The sequence below is a fragment of the Lissotriton vulgaris genome, chromosome 2_1, assembly GCF_964263255.1.
Source record: "Lissotriton vulgaris chromosome 2_1, aLisVul1.2, whole genome shotgun sequence".
In the NCBI taxonomy this organism is placed as follows: domain Eukaryota; kingdom Metazoa; phylum Chordata; class Amphibia; order Caudata; family Salamandridae; genus Lissotriton; species Lissotriton vulgaris.
The window spans coordinates 1,327,637,205-1,327,657,232 of NC_141687.1; the positions used below are offsets into that span (position 1 = coordinate 1,327,637,205).

The 20,028-nt window shown below is 49.1% G+C and overlaps 1 protein-coding gene across 4 annotated transcripts in view; it reads right to left on the reverse strand.

The window, feature by feature from the left end:
* Nucleotides 1-20,028, reverse strand: part of MUC13 (mucin 13, cell surface associated) — an 818,501-nt gene that overhangs the window by 283,785 nt on the left and 514,688 nt on the right. For all 4 annotated transcript variants that reach the window (XR_015308476.1, XR_015308475.1, XM_086957098.1 and 1 more), the window contains exon 9: nucleotides 6,930-6,988. Coding sequence is in view for 2 of the 4 variants with exons in the window: in XM_086957098.1 (XP_086813224.1) it covers nucleotides 6,930-6,988 (59 nt within the window). In the remaining 2 variants the exon portion in view is untranslated. The remainder of the gene's footprint in view (nucleotides 1-6,929; nucleotides 6,989-20,028) is intronic.

The window sequence follows — 20,028 nt, forward strand, 5'->3', positions numbered from 1 at the left end:
TAGTATAAACAACAGTCAGGTAAATACATGTACATTCTGCATACCAGTCACTTTTACCAACAAAACACTCCATAGATATGAAATATGTCAACAAACTCCGGGCGTATGTCCATGCAGGTCCATTGCGGGATAATCAGATTGATGTAGCATTTACCGTACACAATAGAACTACACAACAATCTATCTTTGGGTGTACCATAGCATTGAGCATCACTGTTATATATCAATTAGCCAAAACAGTACCACATTTAGGGGGGCCCAGCCACATTTGATCAGGAAGTCTGTGGTGATACCTACATCACAAGTTTCAATTAGTTTAACTCACAAAAAGAAAACTTTATTGACTAACTGTTTCTGGGTGGCCACAGTAAACAGCTAATCTACAAACAAGCAAGTTGGAGATAGTATATGGGGAACAATGGGAGCCTGTCTATATGCATATGTGTCTTACAACTGCTCAGTGCTAATCATAGTCATGCAAGAACCCGGGGGTGAGCATTCCCCGCTTTGTGTCCCTTTGATAAGGCACGTCGGAGACCTCCATTAAAGGCTGTTGCAGCCTCGCAATTATGAACCAGCTCCCTCCCAGCCACCAGGTACCTCTATGTTGTAGTGTAGTCCAAAAAGTACCCTGGCATGTAGGACCTACGACATTTACCGATAACATATAACGTGGGTCTGGTGGGAGATTGACTCCGTACACCCCGCCGCATATGTTAGCCTATGGTTTGCATTAACTAACCCGCAGTGCCACTAGACTCTCCTGTTATCAGAAAGATTCGTTTTTAGCAACCTCAGAACACAATAACCTCAGACTCGTAGAAACAATATATTACTTTTCACCCAGTCACTCGTGCTTGCTTGTTTTACCCTCAGAGAGATACAGAGAAGAAACAGTTGAACGTGTTTGCAATAAGAATTTATTGTACAGTAGTTCTTCTCATGTTGAATAAGTGCGCTGTTATGACTGTAACACAGTAGCAGAGATAAAGAAGCAGCAGTACAGTGAATAAGAAGGAATAGTATTGTTCTACCATTTTTCAACAGTCATGAACATATACATGAATATAAAATGCATTTATAAAATAAAGTGCGTACTCCTAAGATGCCTGCCTAGATGTACCTAAGTGTACCTAGCATGTGAGTAGGTGCTATAGAGTCTATGTCTAAGAGCTCATAAAGAATCTCACTAGGCTTTAGTCAAACCCCCATACCTGAATAGTGAGAGTGTGGTATTCGTCCTGGACTTGAGCTAGATACCACGCAAGGGATCGTTAGACCACTGTCAGCTGGAGCGCCTTCTGACAGCAAGAGGTGCTGTATTTATACAGTCTATGTACGTGTGTTACCCATTGTTCAGTATGAGAATGACGTTGGGGATTAAACTTTGTGCGTCAATGGGAGAGATGAAGTATACCCCCTGGAGAGTGTACCCATCAATTATTCATATGTGCTAAAGATGATATCTTAGCAATATTTATTGGGAAAACCCACCCTCAGCATGGAACTAGGTGAAAGGTTTAGGCCATAAAAGGTTGCAGTCCTTATAAGGCGTGATGTCCGTAGAAGGCATTCTGTCCTTATTTGGAGGTATGTCCTCATAAGGCTCGTTCATATGAAATAACGGGAGCTGATGTATGTAGGGAAAGTGTACGATGTTCCCTGGACCTCTATTAGGGTATCGATACAAAATATAACAATGTGTGAATGCCCTTATCTGTCTGCATCTATCACTGTCCCCCACGCCCTCAGTCAGAGCACATTCAGGGTGTTCCCAAGTATCAAGGACTTCCCTCCACTACTCCGCTATGGGGCGCCTTCACAGTCCCCATGCCTCTTCTCTGAGGAGAACTGTCCCTTCTGCCTCAGCCCCCTAAGAAACATTTCACACTCAGGTACCCACCACAGGCCCTGTAGTAGATTTACAGGTCATTTCTATGCTCCTCCTTGCCAATGCCAGGTCAAGGAACCTATTTCTGACTTTCAGTTTTGGAGACCGTGGGAAGAGTCCCATCAGGCAAACCTCAACAGTTTAATCAAGTACACGTACTACTCTATTATTTAGTGTTGTCAATACCGCTTCCCAGAACTGTCACAGTATGGCACATTTTCAGGTCATGCGTATACAATCTGCATTAATATGAGCACATTTTGGGCAGGGGCGCTGTTCACCACCATATACTGCGTGAAGTCTATGGGGTGTCATATAAGTCATATGCAGGTAATTAAACTGCATATATTTCAGTCCTGTGTTCTTGGAGACCTTCTTAGGATTCACCAGGACCTATTCCAGTCGGAGTGCAGAATTTCCTGAGTTAAAACTGCCTCCACGCTCAAGGCATGTTAGCATGTTCCACCGTTGAAGGCATAGATCCCAACCTGTAGGTTTCGAGTCACTCCCAAGCAGCTTTGGGATCATTGCAGAAGTGCGTAGCATGATCCAGTATTATTCGAAGTCAGGCAGGGAAGATTAGTGAATACTGCAGGCCTTCCTCAGGCAGAGTTTTTTTTAACTTCTAGAAATTTAGCTTGTTTCACTTGGACTTCAGTAGTGTAGTTCAGAAAGATTGAGAACCTGCTGTTATCCACTAGGCACAGGCCTGCAGTTTGCGCTCTTTGGAGTAGTATATCTCTGTCTTTATAGTGGAGTAGTTTGCCGCACTGGTAGTCGATGTGCTCGTTCCAGAGTGTAGAAGGTGAACAAGTTCTCAGGCGCGACCACTGTCTTGAGCCAAGGCTCAAGATATGTAATCATGCCCTTACCTTCCATGCCCTCAGGGAGGCCCACCACCCTACTAATGTTTCTCCTGTTGCGGCACTCAGCGTCTCCCGCCTTGCTTTCAAGTATGCAGACCCTATCAGACGCAACCTAGTGCATCAGTGTTTGCTGCTCAGGCCGGAGGTCAGTTATTGAGGATTCCACCATTTTGACTCTCCCGCTAATTTGTGGTGTTTATTTTGCTGCAGCATTAGCCCCACTGACACAGTATTAATGTCCTGGTACAGCGTAGCCCTAGTGTCAACAATAGCCTTGAGTATCTTAGGGAGCTGCAACTGGATTGGGTCCTCCAGGGGCCCAGGCCCCTGGCCCTCCCACAGCTGCTCCTGAACAGGGTCATCATTTTCATGGGGGACCCCCGTGGTTCTCGCTTGTGTCTTGCCCATAACTACAAAGAGCCATGGAATTGAATGCAGTGGGCAGGCGGGGTCCACCCTCAACACTAGTCACCTACCACAAGGGTCCCAGTGATGATCAGCAACATACCAGGAGGTCAATACCCCCACATCAGGGGCAGCATGCAAACACTCCCGGCTCAGCTGATAGCCGCAAGCATCTGCCCTCAGTCCGCAATCTTACCGGTGTACCGATTGGGCCTGTTCCTTCTCAGCTTCTCACGGCCCGGGCAAGCCGGCACTCCCTCGGGCCTCGAGAGTCACTGCAGCTGCCAACAGTTGCAAGGAGGCCCCCTCGCACTCCTCAGCACACACAGCACAGCCGAACGGGCCACTCCTCCAAAGCTTCTTCAGTAACTCGGTCCTCGGTCTCTCACTGGTGCCGGCTGCCCCGAAACTGTGTTCTAGGCCGCACCCAGTCACAAAGTGCCTATGCAGTCCGGACCGCCATGATGAAAATCTATGGCTGGGCCGCAGCACAGACTGGACCAACAGTACCCCTCCCCTCAGCACTCCGCCTGCGGTCCCTCGCAGCACCGGGCGCCCTGCAGTTCTGGGCACGTTCCGCTGAGCCAAGTAGCAGCTATGGGCACCAATAATTAAAGGATGGAAGATGAGCCAGCACGGAGCAACAGACTCACGCATCTGCCATCATCGGCCTTCAAGCCACCCCTTTTCCCCCCCACAAGATGTTTCTATGGCACGTTTATTTCTTGGCATGGCCAGTTTACGTTACAGTTACATACAAGACTTAGCCACTGTAAATGCTTTGTTGAGAGACTTTCCAAAAAAGAATGTTTCATTTGTCTTATGAAAGTGATAACATTTTTAAAAGACTCAAACATCTAATTGAAAATGTTACTGAAATGGCATACTTCAATCCGAAGTTTCATACAGAAGTTGTTGTTGATACTAGTCTAGTCAGGTTAGGCACTATCCTTGCACAGCATAGCATGCCAGAAGGCATTTTGTGGCATATGCAAGTAGAAGTTTGTCCCAATCAGAATGAGCTTACTCACAACCAGAAAATGAAAGTTGAGCCATGATATGGGTTTGTGAACAGTGACATGTACTCCTGTATGAAAATCCTTTTACGGTGGAAACTGATCATCAAGCATTACTGACTATATTTGCCAACCCAAAGACCAAAGTTCCTCCTCGCATTGAACAATGGGGACTACAGTTACAAGAGTATAATTATACCATTGTGGTTTATCAAGGGAAGGATCAGAACTCTGCTAACTACAGAGTGTCTATACAAAGTCACGGTACCCTATTCAAGATGGCCTATATTAACTTCATCTGTAAAATAAGGCTCACCAGTTGCATTTCATTAACCCAGATTATCACTACCACGAGCCATGATAGTGACATGCGAAAGCAGAAGAACATAATTACACATCAGTCATGGAAACAACACCCTTGACCGCTCACCAGTGATGGTGAATATCAAAAATACAGAAATGTCAAGGATGAACTGTCCATGACCCAGGAAGGTGTTATAGTATGAGGGTTGAGAATCCTGCTTACGGAGAGTCTGCAACAGAAAATAATTGAAGTGGCCCATGACAGACATCGTGGAATCATGGCCACAATAAAGGTCTCCAAGACCGATTCTGGTTTCCTTTTCTTGATGACAGAGTTGAAAAGGAATTAAAGGCCTGTCATCTATGCAACTACCGTTTTACAAAAACTACTCACCACACCTTGAACCTGTCAGAACTCTTGGAGTATGCCTGAGAGAGAATATCTGTTGCCTTCTTCGGTCCACTCGACAACGAACATCACATTTTGGTGATTGTAGATGGATATTCATGATTTCCATTAATTGAAGATCTTTCATCTACCACTCAAGAACAATTAATTCAAAGACTAGACTGGCATCTTTGTGACATGGTGTATTCCAGCCACAGTGAAATTAATTGAATGGCTCGCCTTTCATTAGTCGAGAGTTCAAAGATTTCTTGGAGCATTTGAATATAAAACATCAGAAAAGCACACTTCTGTGGCCGCAGGCCAACAGACTTGCTGAGCATTTTATGAGTATGCTAAAGAAAGCAGTGGTGCGTTATGCACTTGAGAAGCTCGATTTGAAAACTGTTTTCATTCAACACCTCACTCGACCACAGGTAAAATTCCTGCACCAAGTTACCTCAATGGCCCAATCACAGCAAGAAAGATGCGAATGCAACTCATAAGAAGGACTTGGTTAACAAACAAAAGATAAAACCATATGCTGACCAAGGAGGATGTGAAAAAAACATCATCTTTAAGAAAGGAGATCGAGTGCTCACACAACAGATGTGGAGAAGAAATTCTGATGCTCCATTTGATGCAGAACCTTTTCAAGTGGTGGCTACCAAAGAAAACATGGTGACTGCCCAGCGCTCTGGGAAAGACTCTTCTCATTTTAGGCACTTAACTAATCGTTCATGAAATCTAACTGTTGAAAGAGAAAATGGGTTGGAAACATCAGTGACTGCTGTTGCCTCTACAGCGTTGACCCAAATCCTGGACATTGGTGATGACAGTTTCCAAGAACGAGATCAGGTCAAACAATTAAATCACCAAAAAGATTGACTGAAGAGATGTAATTGCATATATCTATCTGTGAGTATATTTTGTAAACAAATTGAAATGATTTATTTAGCAGCAGGGAGATGTAGTGTCTTGTGAGTTAGAAATGGTGGAACCCTTTTGGACCCTTTGGATCCTCCGTAGAACAGTGACGCAAGTGTTAGTGCAGAATGTGATGAAGGCTGGTTTAGAATGTTGAGTTTGCAGTTATACACAAATAAAAAAAGACATGTAATGCTAAGCTCTTTGTGTGGCGTAGTTATTGGCGGGTACCAAGTCTGGGGAGGATGCTACACAATAGACTGAGGGGTAGAATGTCAGGGAGATTGCTAAGGACCCACAGACCACCAGCCAGCAAGAAGGCGGCATCCATACCAGCTGAGGCTCTCAGCCATATAGAGGGTCGACTGAAAACAGAAGGAAGCACTTTTTTATGTGTTCCACTGGAGGATTAGTTACTACACTACACAGAAATCAATTAATCAACACAAATGATACTCTGCCTAGAAATTGCATTTAATTAATGCCACTTAGTGCTTCGTTTTCTTTATTTGCTGCTTTGTTGAGTGCTGTGTTTTAAATTATTTTGTGCATTTCGCTGGATGTGAAATTGCAGTCCTCCTTCTATGTTTGTGCAATGAGGCAGTATTTTTGGTTTTCAAAAGGTGGTCACTCGATTTATGTCATAAATGTATTGCAAAGTAATGTAGGGGGCACCTGAATCTCTAGCACCTAGTCCAAACTACTGGAAGGAAATACCAATAGGAGTCTTGGAGGGCTCTCTAAGATGTTGTGGGAAAATCTGCATCTTGAGTTTGAAGTGAAATTTACTATTCAAGGTCTGGTCGTAGAATATTGGGTGAAAGTGGGCTTTTGTCCAGAATACTACAGGTGGATTAGGGACCATTCTAACTAAACTCCTGGAATACTTTGGGTAAAATATACATTTCTCAAGTATTGTAAGAAATGGTTGAAAAGTAGTCGTTTTGCATTGCCCTGAGGGCTCCAGTCAAGACAAAAAACTAAGAATACCGTTATTTGTCCACTTCTAATCAATCAGTCATTTCCTGTCTTTCCCGCAAACAGTCTGTGCAATGAAGAGCGGTGCAAGATAAAGCAGCTTGACAACAAAGTGAAATATATTTCTCAGGTCATAAATCAATTTTAAAACAACTTACGATATTTTAGTTATGATCGTCTGTTGATAGTCAGCCTGGTTTTTGAAGCACTTGACAAACTGGAAATAAGAAGCGAACACTGAGTACTGATTGCATGTCAAGGGCACTTTTGAAGTTTAATCACTGTCTTACAAATAATGATCATTTAAACGACTGTACAGTTTGAAACAGATTTGTTCATTGGTCGAATATAACCAACTCTGTTAGACCAAAACATCTGATTAAAACAAATAGACCTGTCGTCCTTCTAACAACACGGATCCAATGTAACCCTTGTGACTGGGGACGAACACAGCCCCCATGATCAATGACCCCTACTGAGCCACAGAATTTTCCAGGTGTGGTTAACAGCAATCTCATGGTCAATAAAACACCACTGTTTCCTAGACTTCAGCTTCCCCAATTCCATAATTTATCGTAACAGTTTGGTTTGACATCTTACTACACCAGGATGCCCAATCGCATGCCGCACTATGCCAGCAGGAATTTTACAGGAGCCTTTTCTCCCTACGAGGTTTATTTACAGTCAATATACATTGTTGTTGGACTTGGCCCTTCTGGCAGGTTCACCCCTAAAACTTTTTGCTGTATATTGTGAATTGGTGATGGTGATTTTTGGGTTCTGCGCACTTTCACTGTGTCCCAGTGGAAAGTGCGTGCGCACTCTGAGTGCATGTGATGAGATAGGCCTGCCTCCCATAGGAATGCATGGGGAATGTATGTGTCCCTGGTAGTTCCTGATGCGTGGGGTGTACAGGCTCGAGTCTGGTATGTGCGGACTCGTGTGATTGAATGCTGCGAGATGATGTATGCGGCATGTATGTGTCTAGTGTGGAAGTGCCACTTCTAGACATGGCTGTACGTGTGCTGTGAGGGTGCTGGAGTGTGATTGGCTGGAGCTGGCTGGCAAGCCTGGCTCCAGGAAGTCTGTGTGGGTCTGCCCCGGTGGTGAATGGAGAGATTAGCATGCTGATGTGAGGGAGGGGCTGCACCTGGTTCCTGAATGGGGCTGGGCTTTCCCCACACAATGCTGTCTCCCCCCCCTGTGGTGCGTCTAACGACCCTAGCCTCCCTAGTGAATGAAAGGGGTAGTTGAGCCATCAAGGGTGCTCCAAAACCAGCTGCGACTGGTTTCTCCCTCCACCCTGCACCTACAGACAAAGGAATTTACGGTATAAGAAGGGGCTGTGTCCCCAAACAAAATGTTCTCTTCCAGGATCCTGAGGGGGCTGCTGCTGTTGCTGGGCAGGAGGACCGCCACTTGGATTGTCTCCCTGCCTGGAGACCCAGTGAGCTGGCTCTGTGCCCAGCCTTGCCCCCTGCCTACCTAGGAACTTTGCTGGAATCTTGTTGGGCTTATAGCGCCTGGGAGCGATGTATTTGTCTTATAGCGCTTGGGAGCGCTGTGCCTTCACCCCAGCACTGGGAGCGCTTTACTTTTCCTTTTGTGGCTGCCCACGCAGATTTTAACGTCCCCTGGCAGGTGCCCACCCTGCCAGGGGCCTTGCGCTGTGTTTGGCCCGAGCGAGTGCCCATCTCGCCTTATATTTAAATTAGAGGGAGCACCGTGTTCACCGCCGCAGCCCCGGAGTATTTTGAAACATTGACGGGCTGCTGCCTAGTGCGACCCGGAAGTGCCCGCCTCCCTGCTCGGGCCGCACTGTCATTGCCGGACACACGAGGCCGGAAGCCAGGCAAAACCAGAAAAGACGCCCAGACGATGGCGGGACCGGCGAGTCTCCCTTCCGCTTCCCCTGTCTGTGGAAGCCTAGGAGTGCCTCAGGAGCAGGCCCCGGAAGTCCCTCCCCCCCCCGCAGGACGAGAGGAGGAGAGCCCTGAAGCCCTGTGTGGCTGCCGGTAAGAGGAGACGAACGGCAGCCTCCCAGAGCCGGAGTGGGGCCCGGGGTGGCTTGTGGAAGAGGGGGCGTCGGGGCACATTGCTAGTGCCCCCCCCCCCCCCCCCTGTGGGCTCCCTCCACCGAGGGGCATAATTGATCTAGAGCCCGAGAGGCTCAAGGGCCATCTGCTGCATCTCGAGTCCCCCAGAGGGGGGGGACTCCAACAAAGGCGGCACACTTGCTACAAGTCCAGAGAGGCTCAAGGCGCTCCCAACCCCTCTTGGTTTTGGAGCATCGAGAAGCTCAGAAGCGCCTACCTGTCGTGAGAGCCCAGAGAGGCTCAAGGCGCACCAAGTGTTCCCAGGTCCCCCATGAGGGACCCCACCGCCCAGTGAGGCTGCATCTTTGTTTGTAGAGCCCGGAGAGGCTCTAGGGGCGTTTCTTTGATTTATGAGCCCTGAGAGGCTCGGGAGCAGAGTTGAAGAAGGAGCCCAGAGAGGCTCAGGCGACCTTGCTGTGTGTAGAGCCCAGAGAGGCTCAGGGGAACATTTTATTTCTTCAGAGCCTGCGAGGCTCCCCCGTTGGCCCATCATTGTTCACACCAGTTGCCCAGCACTTTGTGGGCAACTGCCACGTTTAGACCCCTGACATTTGGGACACAGGGCGTCCTAGCCCTGGAGAGGCCAGTTGGCCTAGGGACAGTCACAGGTGGTGACTAATGTGAATTTCTGCGTAATTGTGTTCTTTTCCTTACACCTCTGAATGTTTTTAGGCATCATGTGTTTTCCTTTCTTACACCGCTGAATGTAGGTTCTGAATCATGTGTTTTCCTTCCCTGCACCTCTGAATGTGTTGGTTATGCATCATGTGCCTTGTTCCTTACACCTCTGAATGTATGTTATGCATCATGTGTTAGGTGCTTAAACCCCTACAGGTATTGTGATACGTAGGTGGTTGTTCTTGCTAGTATAGGTGGTACTAGTGAGGTCCTAGTTCCCTGCGTGACCTGTTCCTAAGGTGGTTAGGGTTGCGTATGTGGTACTTGCCTGTTACCAGTAGTTACTGGTTATGTTCTATTTTGTGCTACAGTGATTTATATTCCATGTTCTAAGTGCTAACTCTACCTAGTGCTAAGTTCTAAAAGTGCTGATTCCTGACAGTGGTCCATGTGGCCTTGTCTTGCACATATCCCCTGTAAATTCTGCCCATGCCTGTTGGCGCATTGTAAAGTGTGTGTTTTATCTAATGTTTTTTGGTATAATACAAAGGCTATTTTTATACATAACCTTGTGTGGAGTTTCCTTTGTGGTGGGCCTTGGGTGTTGTTGCTGGGGTGCGTGCGCAAATACTTAACTCACATCGCCTCCAAGTTTAGCCTTGCTGCTCGCGCCACGTTACCTAGAGGGTGAGCAGGGGTTATCTTGGCGTGTAACTCCCTTGCCCTGACTTAGGAGTGGTGGTCTCTGACTGACTTTGGCGCAAGCCCTGGCCAGCCAGGGATCCCATTTCTAACATTGGAAGCAGCGGTAAGGATAAGGATTTGTGTTCGCGCTGTACCACAGTGGCAACTGGCCGCACTACAAAACTCTGCATTTTAGATGACCACATTTTGGGGATTATTGTTTTTGAAGTTCCATATTTATTCTCCTGAAGGTATCATTGAGTAATTGTGTCCAGTGCATTTGTTCCCCCGCCCAGAGTTTGGTACCTGTGTCACGTGTGGTCAGGTTGAGGAATCAGGGGTGGTAGAAACTGCCTTACCAGTCCGAGGGGGGGTTGTGTGTGGATGAATGGTGTGTGGCACTAGACAAGTGAGTGTGAGTTCTCTAGGATAGAGAGCTTGCTGAATATTATTGTGAATTGTGTACTCCTGTTTAAGCTCAGACCCCTAGGTTCCCTGTGCAATCCTTTTTCAGAACGTCTGCAAAGACGGAGCTTGTTTTTGATTTCAATGAGCTAGCCACATACGGTGTGTGGGAGCTGAGAAGGTTCTGTGACGAGAGAGGCATAGGGGCAGATAAGGCAGGCTGGTACGAACTTAGGCGCTGCATGCTCAGATGGCAAGAGGATCAATGGGATCTTGAGCGCAGTGAGGAAAGGGCCTGGGCCTCACACCATGAGGGTGGTGGGCCTGAGGGGAGCCCTGTAGATTCAGAAGAGGAGGGAGAAGATGCCAGTACCGGGATGCCAGTAGAGAGTGAAGACCCCATAGGTAGGAAGTCCCTTGCTGGGTCCAGCGTAGGAGGCAGCGCCTCATCCCTTTCCCTGTCCCCAGAGGAGCTGGAAGATAGGAGGAGAGAAAGGGAGCACCAGCTGGCTTTAGAAAAGCTCAGGCTAGAGCATGCCCAGGCTATGGCACAGCTGGGCGTTAGAAAGAAACAGTTAGAGACTGAGAGGGTGTTAGTGCAGGAAAGGATAGAGGAGGCTGAAAGGGCCTCCACCAGAGGAAAAGTAGCTCTGGAGGGTAGACTATCCCCCGTGCCCATTTTTAATTTTCTGGACTCCCCAGGGCGGGTTGAGTCCAGTGGTGGCAGCTATATAGACTTCAGTGCAGGAAGTCCCCTTCCCAGTCCCCAACGTATGGTCCCTTGTTCCCAAGAGGAGGAGTTAAGGTTAAAGTTCAGGGGCAGTAGGAAACTGTCTCACCAGAGTTGGGGTTTTTTTGTGGATGACTTTTGGGAGGCAATGTGGGAGTGGCTGGCGGCTAGCTTGGATGATGAGAGGGACGGAGTACTGGATTTGTTTCTCAAAGAGCAGTTGCTCAGTGTTTGTTGTCCAGAGTTGCGCCAGCACCTGTTGAAGTCTGAATCCCTTAGTCCTTGGGCGCTTGCTGAGGAAGCAGAGCGCTGGGAAAGTGCTAGAGGTTCTCTTGAGTCATTGGTGAGTGACTCCAAAAGTAGTGGTTCAGGTATCTTCCAGCCCAGCGTGGTGGAAGAGGCTCAGTGTAGCCCAGCTAGGTCCCAGGAATACGAGGATGGTGTAGGAGCTCACTGCCTTGCTCAGTGGAGCAGGAGTGAGAGGGTGACCGAGGGTCTCCAGATGCCCGAAGCCCTGCCTCAGGACTTGGATGGTTTCTTGAGGGAACACCAGGTTGGGGACCTAGGCTGTCCTGTTAGTCCATTTGAGGAAGATCTCCTAGTGTCTGGGGAATCTGGAACATCTGTAACTAGAGCTCCAGGGGTTCCAGTGTCCGGCAGTGCTACTCCAGTAGGGAGGGCACAGAAGTCCAAAGTGAGGAGTGATTGGGGGATGAGTTTCCCAGTGGATGCACCAGTGGACCAGGGACTAGCCAGTTGGGCTAGATCTTCTTGGGGGGACCCGGGTGGCGCCATTTCTGGTCTGGGGGGTCTTCACGCACTGTCAGGTGGACAGGGGACGGGAGATCTGCGCAAGACAGACAGTCACACAACATATGTGTCATTTGTTAGCCTCAGGGGGATGGTGTGTGAATCCCCAGAAGTCCTGGAGTGCCAGGCAATTATTCCACCAAAGGTTTTAGACCAGAGGGTGGGAGGCCAGGTTCAGGATCAGCCTGACCTGAAGGGTAGGACGACTGTAACCAGTGTCCTGACCGGTTCTTCTTCCAGAGGAACCTCTCCAGTTGGGAGAGGGCAGACCACTGGAAGGGGGTGCAAAGGGTGGGAGAGCCCACCTCTGACCCAGTGCAACCTGAGGGGTTAAACCCTGGGTTGGAGTGGCGTTTTAAGGGTATCCCTTGCAGGAGGAGGAGGAACCCTAGAAGAAGAGGTAGTGGGAGGAGAGCCGTCCCTGAGACTCCTGGTCCGCCTGAGGGTGTAGATCCTAGGCTGGAGAACCAGTGGCAGTCTAGTCCTGTCTTGCAGACAGGAAGAGCGGAGAATGGCTACTATGTGCCAGGGGTTACTACCCCCGCTCTGCGAATAGGCAAGGACCGGTGGCACCTGGCTGGCCCAGGGCCTGGTCCTGGCCACGGACAGCTCGGGAGTACCAGTGGGGTTGCCCAGTTTTTTCCATACAGTGGTTTTAGAAGGAACCCCATGGGTTCACCGTGGCGTAGAACAGGAGGGTTTCCCTGCAGTTGCGTGCCCGCATCCGAGTTCTATCGCCCCAAGCAGGGAAGTCCATCACGGTGGTGATTGGTCTCCCCTGCAGTTTGGCTGGAAGGGGGTTGTGTTGGACTTGGCCCTTCTGGCAGGTTCACCCCTAAAACTTCTTGTTTTAAATGGTGAATTGGTGATGGTGATTTTTGGGTTCTGCGCACTTTCACTGTGTCCCAGTGGAAAGTGCGTGCGCACTCTGAGTGCATGTGATGAGATAGGCCTGCCCTCCCATAGGAAAGCATGGGGAATGTATGTGTCCCTGGTAGTTCCTGATGCGTGGGGTGTACAGGCTCGAGTCTGGTATGTGCGGACTCGTGTGATTGAATGCTGCGAGATGATGTATGCGGCATGTATGTGTCTAGTGTGGAAGTGCCACTTCTAGACATGGCTGCACGTGTGCTGTGAGGGTGCTGGAGTGTGATTAGCTTGAGCTGGCTGGCAAGCCTGGCTCCAGGAAGTCTGTGTGGGTCTGCCCCGGTGGTGAATGGAGAGATTAGCAAGCTGATGTGAGGGAGGGGCTGCACCTGGTTCCTGAATGGGGCTGGGCTTTCCCCACACAATGCTGGCTCCGCCCCCTGTGGTGCGTCTAACGACCCTAGCCTCCCAAGTGAATGAAAGGGGTGGTTGAGCCATCAAGAGTGCTCCAAACCCAGCTGCAACTGGTTTCTCCCCCCACCCTGCACCTACAGACAAAGGAATTTACGGTATAAGAAGGGGCTGTGTCCCCTAACAAAATGTTCTCTTCCAGGTTCCTGAGGGTCTGCTGCTGTTGCTGGGCAGGAGGACCGCCACTTGGATTGTCTCCCTGCCTGGAGACCCAGTGAGCTGGCTCTGTGTCCAGCCTTGCCCCCCCTGCATATCTAGGAACTTTGCTGGAATCTTGTTGGGCTTATAGTGCCTGGGAGCGCTGTATTTGTCTTATAGCGCTTGGGAGCGCTGTGCTTTCACCCCAGCGCTGGGAGCGCTTTAGTTTTCCTTTTGCGGCTTCCCACGCCAATTTTAACATCCCCTGGCAGGTGCCCACCCTGCCAGGGACCTTGCGCTGTGTTTGGCCCGAGCGAGTGCCCACCTCGCCTTATATTTAAATTAGAGGGAGCACCGTGTTCACCGCCGCAGCCCCGGAGTATTTTGAAAGGTTGCCGGGCCGCTGCCTAGTGCGACCCGGAAGTGCCCGCCTCCCTGCTCAGGGCCACGCTGTCATTGGCGGACACCGAGGCAGGAAGCCAGGCAAAACCAGAGAAGACGCCTGGACGAGGGCGGGACCGGCGAGTCTCCCTTCCGCTTCCCCCGGTCTGGGGAAGCCTAGGAGTGCCTAAGGAGCAGGCCCCGGAAGTCCCGCCCCCCGCAGGACGAGAGGAGGAGAGCCCTGAAGCGCCGTGTGGCCGCCGGTAAGAGGAGACGACCGGCAGCCTCCCAGAGCTGGTGAGTGGGGCCCGGGGTGGCTTGTGGAAGAGGGGGGCATCGGGGCACATTGCCGATGCCTGCCCCCCCCTGTGGGCTCACTCCACCGAGGGGCATAATTGATCTAGAGCCCAAGAGGCTCAAGCGGCATCTGCTGCATCTCGAGTCCCCCAGAGGGGGGGACTCCAACAAAGGCGGCACACTTGCTACGAGTCCAGAGAGGCTCCCAACCCCTCTTTGTTTCGGAGCCCCGAGAAGCTCAGAAGCGCCTACCTGTCGTGAGAGCCCAGAGAGGCTCAAGGCGCACCAAGTGTTCCGGGGTCCCCCGTGAGGGACCCCACCACCCAGTGAGGCTGCATCTTTGTTTGTAGAGCCCAGAGAGGCTCTAGGGGGCATTTCTTTGATTTATGAGCCCTGAGAGGCTCGGGGGCAGAGTTGAAGAAGGAGCCCAGAGAGGCTCAGGTGACCTTGCTGTGTGTAGAGCCCTGAGATGCTCAGGGGGACATTTTATTTCTTCAGAGCCTGCGAGGCTCCCCCGTTGGCCCATCATTGTTCACACCAGTTGTCCAGCACTTTGTGGGCAACTGCCACGTTTAGGCCCCTGACATTTGGGACACAGGGCGTCCTAGCCCTGGAGAGGCAAGTTGGCCTAGGGACAGTCACAAGTGGTGACTAATGTGAATTTCTGCGCAATTGTGTTCTTTTCCTTACACCTCTGAATGTTTTTAGGCATCATGTGTTTTCCTTCCTTACACCGCTGAATGTAGGTTCTGCATCATGTGTTTTCCTTCCCTGCACCTCTGAATATGTTGGTTATGCATCATGTGCCTTGTTCCTTACACCTCTGAATGTACATTATGCATCATGTGTTATGTGCTTATACCACTACAGGTATTGTGATACTTAGGTGGTTGTTCTTGCTAGTACAGGTGGTGCTAGTGAGGTCCTAGTTCCCTGCGTGACCTGTTCCTAAGGTGGTTAGGGTAGTGTAGGTGGTACTTGCCTGTTACCAGTAGTTACTGGTTATGTTCTATTTTGTGCTACAGTGATTTATATTCCATGTTCTAAGTGCTAACTCTACCTAGTGATAAGTTCTAAAAGTGCTGATTCCTGACAGTGGTCTATGTGGCCCTGTCTTGTACATATCCCATGTAAATTCTGCCCATGCCTGTTGGCACATTGTAAAGTGTGTGTTTTATCTAATGTGTTTTGGTATAATACAAAGGCTATTTTTATACATAACCTTGTGTGGAGTTTCCTTTGTGGTGGGCCTTCGGTGCTGTTGCTGGGGTGCGTGCGCAAATACTTAACTCACATTGCCTCCAAGTTTAGCCTTGCTGCTCGCGCCACGTTACCCAGAGGGTGAGCAGGGGTTATCTTGACTTGTAACTCCCTTGCCCTGACTTAGGAGTGGGCTGGGCTGCCCATACTGGGCATGACAGTGCCCCTACCCCAAAAGGGCACAAACAATCTTTATGCCCCCCTTGAGGGCGGATAGAGGGCTATTAGACCCAATGTGTCCCTCTGGGAGGCAGAAAGCCCACAAGACATCAGGGACTGCATTTATGCCTTGTATTTTTGGGCGAGAGCGGCCCCCCTGGGCATGGGCCTCTCCTCTCCATGGCCCAATAGATTTTCTGCCCTCCCGAGGGGTAGATAGTAATAATCACCCCAATGTGCTCCCAGCAGGGGTAGAAAGCCCACTAAACACCAGGAATTTAAAAACAGATGATAGACAAATAAAAGGAGGGGGTGGCCTAACCAAGGCATTGAGTCATACTCTTCCCAGGAAGGGGCAATAGTGTCTTTCTAACACCCTCCTTGGCACAGATAGGACGTTTGTCACAATTGGAGAGAATACTCCAAATCTACCTCCTGTGGGGGTAGAAAGTCCAAATGACAATGAGGATTATGCTTTCAGGGCAAAAGTAAGTGATGTGGGTGTTGCACTCTGGCATTGGCCACACCCCCACCCCAAAAGGTCTCTAACTAGTTTTGTTTGACAGGAGGGTTGTCCCTAATTTTTCCCCGGGGAGCAGAAAGCCCACTGAAAGGCAGGAATATTTTTTTTTTCAAATAATGGAGTGGGTCTTGCACATCCTAACATCAGGCCCAACCCTTACCCTTAGAGCCTCAACAGTCTCACTGCTCCCCTGCAGACTAAAAAATCCCATCCCAATAACAAGGTAGATGACATTTGATTCTTTTGGGTGTTGTTTTTACATATGGGCCAGGAAAGTGTGACTTACTCCCAATACCATCCGAATTGCGATGGTGAATGGCTGCACATTTTGGGCTTGGGTAGGTTGCCACCTACTAGAACTAGACAGTTCTGAAAACTAGTCCCTTGGGGAGTCAAGGGTGGTCTGCTTAGAGTTGATACCACAACAGTTTCTTACCCACAATGCACTGCAAACCTCAAACTTTGTCTAAAACATTACTTTTTCCTCACTGCAGATTCCAAAACTCTCATCACAGAAATGTGAGGCAAATGCGTTTTTAGGCAAAGTTTAAGTTTTGGAAAACAGCCTGGTTAGAGCAATACAAGTCACCCCACCCAGTATTTACCCAGGTGTCTAGTTTTTAAAAATGTGCATATGTGCTAGGTTTCTCTAGGTACCCCCTGAGTTTGGGCTCAAAATCCTACACACTTTCAAAAAATGGGTCAGTTTTGAAGGGAAAAAAGGATTAGTTACTTACCTGTAATCCTAGTTCTCTTCCAGGGGTATCCTCATCAAAGTCATAAGCATTAGAATATTCCCGCCCATGCGCGGGACCCCGGAAACAATATATTATATGTGCCCCACATATACATATACATATATATATAAATATATATATATAAAAATAAGCAATTGCAGCCAAATAAAACAGTAGAGCTGGAATATGCTGTGAAGAATTTCCACCATACATGTGTATTAGCATTAGAAACATGATAAACAACACAAATGCTTGTTTAGAAACTGTTTTAATGCTTAGAAAACAGCAGAAATTCTTATAAGACACTGTAAGCATATACAGCTCCCAGGCTGCATTGCAAATACCCAGTCTAAAAAGACTGAAAAGCTAACCCTGTGGCTGCATGTACCAAAACTGACGCTGTGCCTTTAAGGCACCTCTGCCCCTAGCTTCCCATCATGCCTCAGGGGTTACAGTTAGGTCAGTTGTTCTTTTCGGAGACTGAAAACAAAACCATGGTAATAACAGGTTAAAACATCTCCTACTTCATAAACAAAGTCCTTTGCCCGGGGAGGCGGGAGGGTTGCTTATGACTTTGATGAGGATACCCCTGGAAGAGAACTAGGATTACAGGTAAGTAACTAATCCTTCTCTTCCAGGGGATCCTCATCAATAGTCATAAGCATTAGAATAGAGTAGCGAGCCTCACCTCATCCCTGCGGGCAAAGGAAACAACAGGTAACATTCACATTCGTAGGCCCAAACAGTAGGCCTTATACTACCCAAATAGGTTTCTCAAGGAGGCTTGCCCTACTTGAGAATCCGCTCTGGAATCAGACTCTAGGCAATAATGCCTTGTAAAGGTATGGACTGATTTCCATGTCGCAGCCTTGCAAATTTCTGACATGGGAATGTCATGTAAAAATGCTGTTGTGGCTGCCTTCCCTCTAGTGGAATGAGCTTTGGGTGATTGTAACAAAGGTTTGCCAGCCAGCTGGTATGCTAGTTTGATACATGAGACAATCCATCTGGAGATGGACCTCTTGGCTGCCGCAAACCCGGTCCTCATTGACCCATAATTGACAAAGAGTTGGTCTGTCTTTCTGGTGCCCTTTGTTCTTTCTAGGTAAAACTTTAGCACCCGTTTAAGATCTAACGAGTGCAACGACCTCTCAGCTGGGGTCGATGGGTTAGGAAAGAACGAAGGAAGGGTAATCGTTTGGTTTATATGAAAATCCGATACCACTTTTGGAAGGAAAGAGGGGTGAGCTCTCATTACCACTCTGTTGTGGTGAAACACCGTGTAGGGTTCCTTGGTGCAGAGTGCTTGAATCTCGCTAACCCTGCGAGCAGAGGTTATTGCCACCAAGAAGGCCGCCTTCCACGTGAGATGCTGCAAGGAGGCCTTGTGTATAGGTTCAAACGGTGCAGACATCAGCCTGGAGAGAACCAGGTTCAACTCCCAGGGAGGAGAAGGATTTCTCACAGGGGGATAGACCTTCTTCAATCCCTGAAGGAAATCCTTAACCACTGGGACCTGAAAAAACGACGTTTGTGTCGGTGATTTTCTGTACGCTACTATGGCAGATAGGTGAACCCTGATAGAAGCGTATTTCAACCCTGATGTCGCTAGGTAAAGGAGGTAAGGGAGGACTACCTCTTCTTGTCCTGTGGTGGGATCAAAGCCATGGTCCCTACACCAAATGAAAAATCTCTTCCACTTGAATGCATAAGATGCCCTAGTGGAAGGCCTCTTTGCCTCTTTTAAAATATTCATACATTCTGGAGGCAGATTTAAGTGTCCGTATTGCAAGACCTCAGGAGCCATGCAGTCAGGTTCAGTGACGGGAGGTTGGGATGCAGGATCCTCCCGTTCATTTTGCTCAACAGGTCTGGTCTGCATGGCAGACGTCTGTGTGGACACAGCGACAGATGTAATAGGTCTGGATACCACCATTGTCGCGGCCAATCCGGAGCAACTAGGATCATGTCCATGCTCGATCTGATGAGCTTGGCCACCACCTTCGGAATCAGAGCCAGAGGAGGAAACGCATAGGCGAACATTCCTGTCCACTCCAGCAGGAGAGCGTTCCCTTGTGTCCCTGGTCGGTGGAACCTGGACGCGAAGGCGTGGCATTTGGCGTTTTCGTCGTCCGCGAATAAATCTATGTCTGGATGGCCCCAGCAACGGAAGAGTTCTTCGACTACTTCGTCGTTTAGCACCCAGTCTGGCTGATCTTCGAAGTGCCTGCTGAGTGCGTCCGCCTTTGTGTTTAGCTCGCCTGGAAGGTGTACTGCCACCACCGACAGTCCCCGAGCCAGAAGCCAGTGCCATATGGCTTGGGCCTCCTGAGACAGAGGGCGAGACCGTGTTCCTCCCTGCTTGTTCAGATAGAACATTGTTGTAGTGTTGTCCGTCTGAACCAAGATCTTGTCCGTTGTGATTGCTGGAAGGAACGCTTTGAGCGCCAGATGTACTGCTCGAAGTTCCAGCATGTTGATATGGTAAGTTTGAAGGTTGGTCGACCAGCGACCCTGAATCTGAAGACGACCCATGTGAGCACCCCAACCTTCCAGAGATGCGTCCGTTATCACAGACATCGAAGGAAGAGGCTGCTGAAAAGGGACTCCCTGCAAGACATTCCGAGGGCGAGTCCACCACTGTATTGAGGATAGTGCTGCTTGAGATAGGATGATTCGATCCTCCCAATCTCCAGTCGCTTGGTCCCACTGGTCTTCCACAGACTCTTGAAGAGGACGCATCCTCAACCTGGCGTTTGGAATTAGGAAGATGCAGGACGCCATGGAGCCCAGTAGAGACGCTACTTCTCGCACCTTTGGACGAGGAGACTGAAGTAACTTTCTGCATTTCTGCCCCATGGAAGATAGTCTCTCCTGCGAAGGAAACGCTCTTCCTAAATTTGTGTCTAGGACCGCTCCCAGATAGTGGATGGTTTGCGTGGGATGCAGGACTGACTTTTCTGTGTTCACGTGGAGCCCAAGCCTGTGCAGTTGTTGAAGACACAGACGACAGTCTTTGGTGGCTTGATGAGGGGACTGGCTCTTCAGGAGCCAGTCGTCCAGATATGGGTACACAAACAG